Source organism: Taudactylus pleione, unplaced genomic scaffold (genome assembly GCF_031769625.1).
Source record: "Taudactylus pleione unplaced genomic scaffold, aTauple2 ptg000320l, whole genome shotgun sequence".
Taxonomy (NCBI): Eukaryota; Metazoa; Chordata; class Amphibia; order Anura; family Myobatrachidae; genus Taudactylus; species Taudactylus pleione.
In genome coordinates, this window is record NW_028284721.1 from 1,339,817 (window position 1) to 1,348,784 (window position 8,968).

Here is an 8,968-nt window from a genome sequence, read left to right on the forward strand (position 1 = left end):
CTTGTTTGCCTTTAGTAAATCTGCGAGTTGCAAAATCAGGGGCAAATCATACGAGAATGCAATCGTGACCAAACACGATTCTTATTACATTTACCCAAACAGGTAACAAACGATTTCCACTGGCACCAATCTTTCTCTCTGACGGAGATCTGGTACCAAGCGTCCAAAGAATAAATGACTCCTGTACCTGTGCTGTTCATTCTCCACTTTCATCTGATCTTGTGGCTGCTCTCGAGGGATAAAATATCTGCCTATTTTTGTATCTTCCTGTCCTGGAGTAAGGACTGTAGTGAGATGAATGATCAGATTAGCAGACAAACTATTCAACTAGTATCCCATTAAGTTGGAAATTTTTTTGTTTTATATTGATGTCACTATTAAAACCATACTTGCCTACTTTTTGTTTTCTCTTCCCGGGAGAAGCCCGGGTAAGAGAAGCAGGAGCGTGACGACGGGGGCAGGGCCTGATGTTTTGCCCCGCCCCTTGCAGTAATTGCCACGATTGTCTCAAATTTAAATGGGGGAGGGGCCAAATTACGCGATTCATGAAGAATCGCGCCATTAAGGACCGCCCCCTACACAGAGACCTGCGATAGTCGCAGAAATGCATACCAATCCGGGGGTGTGGGAGGTACCTGAAAATTGGAAGCCTCCCGCGAATTCCGGGAGGGTAGGCATTTATGATTGAAACTCTCCATTGACGCTTCCATTCCTACAGCTTATCATACCCAGCTTTTTCTCTGTGGCAGTAAGATGTTCAGCCGCAGGTCTACAAAGCCTATCCTACAAGGCAGTAATCTGGTTGGTCCAGGGCCAGATTAACAATGGGGCAGATTGAGCTGCAGCTCCAGGCCTCCACATAAAAATAGGCCCATCATCAGTATGATAATGACGAGCAGCCTAGCTGGTCAAACAGTTAGAAATAACTTATAAGTATTAAAATAGTTTTTCTAGTTTTCTCACAAAAGTATACATTTTTGTATTTTTTTGTATTTAGGGAGACTGAGGGGCTGATAATGTATAGGGTATGCAAACGCATTTGGCTCTAGTCACACCCACAAAGCACTAGTTACAGCTCCTCCTCTTCTCAGTATAGGCCCTTGAACATTTACAACCCCAGGCCCATGTAGCCTTTAATCCGGCCCTGAAAATGGTGACCTTTATACCAAAGCTGAGTGACATCACAAAGGCTGTTTATTATGTAACAGCATACAAGTCACATGGTCAGTACACTAAGGTGAAAAACCACCATGCATGCATTTGCCTTTGCAATCTATCTATCTATCTATCTATCTATCTATCTATCTATCTATCTATCTATCTATCTATCTATCCAGGGCTGGCACTACCATTAGGCAGCTGACACCTTGGGGAGGCGCCACTGTGTCCGCTTCACAGTAAAATGAATACATAGTGCTGGCGCCGGCTGTGGGTTTTATATGATGCCCCATACCTTCACCTGGCTGGCAATGCTCTGTGTGCGTCAGCGTGTGTCACTGACAAGCCACCTGGCTGGTGCTGCTACTGCAGCAAAAAGGAGCCGGCTCCCTGAGTCCGGACACATGACTCCCATCTGTCCCCTCCCTTCCTCCCTGCCAGTGACTCATAGGGCCGTATTCAATTTGGAGCGAAAAGCTGTTTTCGGCAAAACTTTTTCGCCGATGACGTCATTTTCGCCAATCTCATTTATCCCCGTATTCAATTTTAACGTCTTTTCACCGGTGCAAAAGCGCGATGCAATGTAATAGGCGAAAAAGTTTCGCCTATGAATACCCAGCGGAAAAAAGTGCAGAATTGGGGTTTTGAGGTGCAATGTTTCGGGAACCACCCTGCACCCTTTGGACTCCCCCCCTCATGCTAACTGCATAAAAAAACGCAAAAAACCCCATAAAGGACACCCCAAAAAAGCACTTTGAAAAATGGGCAAAAAAAAATCAAAGTGGGGGTATAAATTAAAAACTAGCGAAATAACCTTTGGGGGGTCTGGAAGTATTGTGGATGTGTATTTATTATTGCAGGTGCTTGCTGAAGGTACGTTTTGGGGGCTTTTTAATACTTGACTTTAGCAACTTCACTGAATTGATTTTAACCATGTGTTTTTTTATTAATTTTTATGCCCTTGTTCGATCCACAAATAAATGTGATGGTATTATGCTATGGTATGTTCCCTTTTCTGACTTATTTGGAGGTACTGTGACACTAATTTATATATTAGTGTTGAAGTATACCCTGGAAACATAAAGGGACACCTTGCATTGGAGGAGACTACTTTCCGTCATAAGGATTATTCTTGGAACTTTGGGCCTGATTCAGACACGCTCGCTAGCAAGCGGCTGCTCATTGCTGTCGATGTTCGCTAATGTGCGCATGCGTGTAGTTCGCAGTGCGCGTGTGCAAACTAGTACGAGCGATCGGAATGTGCTTTCTCGCCTAGCATAGACAGCCCAGTGGAATGAGTGACAGGAGAGGCCGTTTGTGGGTGGTAACAGGGACAGGACAATAGTAACGGGGGAGTGGAGTTGCGGATGCAGGCGTGCCCGAGTGTTTAAACGCCGTTTCAGAGGCGTGCATAATTAACAGGCAGCGTCATAGTACACGTCACCTGGTTGAATTTTACACTGAAATGCTCGCAGAGCTTGCGATAGGGTACAAGCGCTGCGGTCAGATCCGATGGCTCCCGATGTACCGATGGTTGTTTATACTCCCTGGAGAGGACGTACGCTAGTGGGCGGCTAAACACAGGCTGGTGGGCGTCTGTAAACACAAAGTGATCGCTCGCCAGGACATAGTGGGTGTGCTTATGCCTTGCCGTGCGAGCGCCTGCCTTGACGTCACTTAGATGAATTTACATACGCAGGTTGCGAGCAGCCGCATCTAGCGAGTGGGTCTGAATCAGGCCCTGTGTGCAGTACAAACTGATTAGTCTTTTATTTATTGTGCACAAACTGAGTTTATAGACTGTACCTAAGTGTAGGAGCGCTTGATACATGCTCTTTCTGTATCTTTAAGCGATTGGTGATCATCCCATCTTTTACGCTACATCTTCCTGTGTGGAGCGCAGGGGATTTACTAATTGTTTTGATAGTATCATATTCCTGACTGCTGGAGTCAGGTATTTTACTGACACCTAACAAATGTAATCATCACTATATTGGACACAGGTGGAAAAAGGAATTCCATTGAAATCTTCGCTTGGATGTCTTCTACTAACTCCAGATGCCAATCTCTTATAGTTCTGAATTCTGATATAGGGGCCCATTTATCAATGATCGCTTTTGCAAAGCAATCAGGGCATGCCAGTAACGCCCATGATCGCATTGCAAAATGTGATCATACCGGCCGGATGTATCATCCGGGATATGGTCTCCGAAAGGAACCCGTGTCCCTGAGATGTCTCCGGAGAGCTGCCGACCAGTGCAGGAGGCGCTGCGCATGCGCAGTACCGAGGACTGCACATGCACATCCGCCACAGCCGGGGAGGGTTCTGGCGGATCCCTCCGCTGGGCTAATTATGCGCGGTGTAGCCCATAGGCCACAGTGGCTGACGTCATCTTCAGATGGCTAGTGTTAACTCTAGCTCCGGCGGCAGGCAGGGCGCCGGAGCTAGAGACGGCAACCTTATGCGCGCGCCAAAGGCGCACGCGCACCCAAAAATGGGGCGTGGTCATGAAAAGGGGGTATGTCTATAAGACGCGTCCCCTTTTCGTCATACTTGGGGGCGTGCCCGGCGCTTACGGACATGCCGGGCAGCCCCCAAGCGCTGCAGAAAGGGAGAATAGATGCCGGGCGCATGTGCCCGGCGTCTATTCTCCGGCGGTCAACGGGATACCGCATGTTTCTCCACCCGCGGGACACTGCGTCCCGCGGGTGAGAATGGCACCCGCAGGCTGTGAGGGCAGGGCGCTTTTTGCCCTCCAGAAGGCCTAGCGGGAACGCTAGATGGCGTTACCTGCGGGGGCCATTATCTGGAATGCATTGAATTCCGGATATTGGTAAATTTGGCAGCATCGCATCCCCCATAGAAACCTATGTGGGAGGCGGCTACCAGCGGTAATGAAGGGATCACAGCCGGTATCGGAGATACCTACTGCAGTCCCTCCTTAATGCATCTGGGGGATACTTAATATTTTTCGGGTGTTTTCGGGGATTATACCTCAAATACACATTGATAAATGGGCCCCATAGACACTAATAATGTCTTACATTGGAAATGACCAAAGAATAGATTGTTTTATTAGGCCTCCTGCCATCCTGTGCATTTATTCTCTCAGCTATGTGTTCAGACATTCTGGTGACAGATATATCATCTATTGAAGAATTGCTATATGGGCTTTACCAACCACCAATTCTTCCAGTAACATTAGGAGGGGCACTGACTAGAATGGCATAGGTATGTAGGATGAGAAATGACTAATGCTCCTGGAAGGAGAACAGACATGCTTACAAGCCACCAGCACCCAGGATTATCCAGGTGCACATAAAGACTGGCTAACATAAAGACAGATGAACACCACCCGCAGTTCAGTACATACAGGCAACCCCCACAACCCAGTATAGATGGACAGACAACTCCCACAGCCCTGTATAGATGGACAGACAGTTCCCATTGCCTGGTACATATAGACAACTCATACAACCCAGCATTAAAGGACGGACAACTCCCAAAGACCAGTATAGACGGACAGACAACTCCCACAGCCCTGTATAGATGGACAGACAGTTCCCATTGCCTGGTACATACAGACAACCAGGGCCGTAGCTAGGGTAGTGCGGCCGGTGCCATCGCACAGGGCACCACAGGTCAGGGGGCACTGTTTGGGCCTGTCAAATTTCTGTTTATTATCATTCTCACTTGTAACTTCCTCTTATTTCATCCCCAGCATCTCCTGGCCTCTCCTGTCTCTTCCATGGCCCTTCCCCATGAAGCCATGGCCCTTTCTTGGGTGCATTATATCCTTTTGGAAAATGAGGGGGGCGCCAATGCTCTTTCTGGTACAGGGCACCAAAAAATCTACTTACGGCTCTGCAGACAACTCATACAACCCAGCATTAAAGGACGGACAACTCCCAAAGACCAGTATAGATGGACAGACAACTACCCACAGCCCAGAACAGACAGACAACTGCCACAGCCAAGTGCAGGTAGAAAACTCTCACAGTCAAGTACAGACGGCAACTACCACAAGCCAATATAGATGGGCAGACAACTCCCACAGCCCAGTGCAGACAGACGAATATATAAAGATAGCAGACAGGCTGTATATATTCTTACCTGGCTTAGCCCCATCAGGGGGTAGGAGGCCACAGATCAAACGTATCCCCTCATCACCCAGTAAGCAGTCCCCAAGATCTAGTGACACCAGTGAGGGATGTCCAGCCAATGCCGGGGTAAGCAGGGACAAGCCTGTGTCTGCCAGGGGATTCCCATGGAGGCTGCAGGAAGGACAGACAGATGTAATAAATTACACTGCTGAGTTACTCTGACACACTCACCTGCAGAACAATACTCACAAGAGGGACTGCAATGACCGGTTACTCTGCAGACCCTGCGCCAGCTGCTGGACTCGCGTAGCACTGGACACCACCCCTAAGTTGAGGTTCAGCTGCACCAGGGAGGGAGACTGCGACACCCCCTGACACAGCCGGGCAAAGTCCCTGTCTGAAAGATGGCATCCACGCAGAGACAGGAGCCGCACGGTACCCTCTGCCAGCCCCTCGCACACTCCTTTAACCTCTGCCCCTGAGAGCGTCTCCCCTGACATCTGAATGGAGCCCGGTAACATCTTGTACAGACAGAGGGGTCTCTGCGCTCAGGCCGTTGTGTCCACCACCCCCTAGGGTGCAATAAGGGCAAAGTGATAGTGTCATCATGTAGCACTGCAACTCCTATCAGACATTTACACTCTGTACAATAATTGGGAACATATCACACTGTAAGCTGGCATGGAGATAACTGGGGTAAATAAATAATTACCCCACAAAAGAAGGAAGAAGTGTATTTATGTATATATCTAATGAATGACAGATAAGAACAGGTAATTATCCCAGTCTTGGGTAGTGAGGAATTGTGAAAGATTGGTAATATCCCTAGTACTGCGCAGGGACATATTGGGAAAAATGGGTAATTACCCCAGATATGGGCAGGGAGATATTGTGAAAGAAAATAATTCTCCAGTTCTGGGCAGGGAGATATTGGGAAGTATGAGTAAGTACCCCAGTCCTGGGCAGGGCTGTACTAGGAGAGATGGGCAATTTCCAAATATATCTTCTCTCCGTTCTGGGGCAATTCACCAAATCCTGGACAAAGAGTAATTGGAAAAGATGGGGTAATTACCCCAGTCCCGGGCAGTGTGGAATTGTCAAGTTGGGTAATTACCTCAGACCTGGGCAGGGAAATATTGAGAAAGATGGGTACTTACAGCAGTTCCTGGCAGCAGGAAATTGTTGGGTAACTACCCAAGTCCTGGGCAGGGAAATATTGGGAAAGATGGGCAATAATCCATAGTATTGACAGGGAGATATTGGGAGAGATGCACAAGTACCCCAATCCTGGAAAGGGAGGTATTGGAAAAGATGAGTAATTACCCCAGTCCTGGACAGGGAGATATTGAGAAAGATGGGTAATTACCCCTATATTGACAAGGACATTTTGGAAAAGATGGGTAACTTCCCCAATCCTAGAAAGGGAGGTATTGGGAAAAAAGATTAATTACACCATTTATGGACAGGGAGATTATTGGAGGAATGGGTAATTACCCCAGTCCTGGACAGGGAGAACTTGGGAGAGATGGATAATTGCCCCAGTCCTGGGCAGGGAGGAATTGGAACATAACTACCCAAAGTCTTGGGCAGGGGGGTTCTGGGAGAGATGAGTAATTACCCCAGTCTTACCCAAGACTGGAGTACTTACCCAACTCTCCCTGTATATTCTTGTCCAGGACTGGGGTATTTACCTATCTCTGCCAGTATCTCGTCCAGGACTGGGTAAATTCCCCAGTCCTGAACAAGAAGATACAGAGAGACGGGTAAGTAGTCCAGATGGGCAAGTACTCCAGTCCTGGGCAGGTAGATACTGGGAGAGATGGGTAAGTACCTCAATCCTAGGCAAGGAGGCATTGAGACAAAATGACTCCCACTGTGGTCAGTATATGGGGCCAGACGCCAGATATCAATGACATCAACACCGTACAGGGGGAATTAAGATGATCCGTTATAAATGGATCACTAACCCAATCATAAGGGAGTATCGCGACAGAGAGGATAATGCCCCAGCCAGGAAGGTATCGAGAGAGAAGGGTAATTACCCCAGGCCACAGGTAACATTGGCCGGTTCCACGTCTTCCGCTTTCCCTGGTGATGCCGTCCTGTTTCTATGGCAACCAGCGCATCACAGGCAGAGCCCTCCTCCCACATCTCCTTTAAAAATGCAGAAGCCGGGCGCCGCCATATTAAAGTCACTGACAGCTGTCTACTGTAATAATCTGCCCTCTTATAGTGCTCAGATACAACAATCCCCTGAGACATACCAGGGGGAAGAAATGTTATGGACACTGCAAATATAAAGTAGGCGTATTGTATAGAGTATAATACAGGAACAGACCTGATGTGGGAGTATGGTAGTATAATGGTACATAGGATGTAGGAGTACTTTACATACATACAGCGTATAATACAGGGACAGGTCTGATTGAAGAGTATTATACATATAAAGTATAAGACAGGGACAGGAATAATAATATACATATAGAGTATAATACAGGGACTGGTCTGATGTAGGAGTATTTGTACACGTATATGCAGAATTTAATATAGGGACTGGTCTAAAGTAGGAGTATTGTACTTACAAAGTATAATACAAGGACAGATCTGATGTAGGAGCATTATACATATAAGGTATAATTATAGGCGTGCGCAGGTGGGAACCGGTATGTAATGCCGGCTGTCGGGATGGCACCTGTCAGAATACCGACAGCGGTATCCCGAGTATACCTACGCTCTCCTCTTCCCCCCCCAACCCTCCATTTTTGTAGCCTAACCCTCCCCACCTCGCACCCTAACACTCCCTGTTCATGCCTAAACCTACCCCCCCCCCCAAACCTAACCCCACTACACTCCCTAAACCTATCCCCCCCCATGCTGCTAATGCCAAGGGTGCCCCAGAATTACCTTGTTCGGGCTGGCATTCCGTCGTCGGGATTAAGATAGGCGTCTGTATTTTCCACACCTATCTTAAATCCCTTGTCGGGCCGCCGGTCTCATAACTACATCCCCGCAGGTGCTGGCACAGGGGGTGCCCCTTCGTCGTTTCCCCCACTGCCGGGTCATGGACTACCCCGTCCCCCTTCCCTCCCTCCGGGACATAACTACTCACATGGACGGCCAGGTATGGTGTGTGTTTCGTTGGGAGGTGTGGATGGGGTTGTCCATGACCCGGCGGAGGGGGAAGTGTCGAATCAGCACTTCACCTCTATAGTATTGCATCCCCTCCCTCACTGCTATAGTAATACATTACCCTCCCTCACCTGTGAACTAACACATTGCACTTCCTCACCTGTAGTAACACATTTCCCTCCCTTGCCTGTGTTGTAACACATTCGACATTCCCCTGACTCACCTGTGTAGAAATACAATCCCTCCATTACACCGGCAGTAACACATTACCCTCATTCACACCTGTAGTAACTTATTCGCATCCCTCAGTTATGGAGTAACACATTACCCTCGCTCACCTACGTAGTTACACATTCCCCTACCTCGCCAGTGTTGTAACACATTTCCTTCCCTCATCCTTTAGTAATACATTTGACATTCCCCTCCCCTCCCTCACCTATATAGTAACACATTCCCCTCCCATACCTACACATTCCCCTCTCACTACTATTGTAACACATTTTCCTCTCACACCTCTGTAGTAACACATTACACTCACTCCCACCTGTAGTAATTTATTCGCCTCCCTCATTTATGG

General features: G+C 47.9%; 1 protein-coding gene across 3 annotated transcripts in view; it reads right to left on the reverse strand.

Annotated features, from left to right (window-relative positions):
* LRRC73 (leucine rich repeat containing 73) overlaps window positions 1-7,373 on the reverse strand; it is a 72,178-nt gene extending 64,805 nt beyond the window's left edge. The window contains exons 1-4 of one of the 3 annotated variants that reach the window (XM_088442980.1): window positions 7,230-7,278; window positions 6,420-6,549; window positions 5,512-5,834; window positions 5,273-5,433 (exon numbers count right to left, since the gene is read on the reverse strand). In XM_088442980.1, coding sequence (XP_088299106.1) covers window positions 5,273-5,433; window positions 5,512-5,783 — 433 coding nt within the window. In that variant the 5' untranslated portion in view covers window positions 5,784-5,834; window positions 6,420-6,549; window positions 7,230-7,278. Of the gene's footprint in view, window positions 1-5,272; window positions 5,434-5,511; window positions 5,835-6,419; window positions 6,550-7,229 lie in introns of all 3 variants that reach the window. The other 2 variants (XM_088442979.1, XM_088442981.1) reach the window with 2 other exon arrangements.
* Window positions 7,374-8,968: the final 1,595 nt, after the last annotated feature.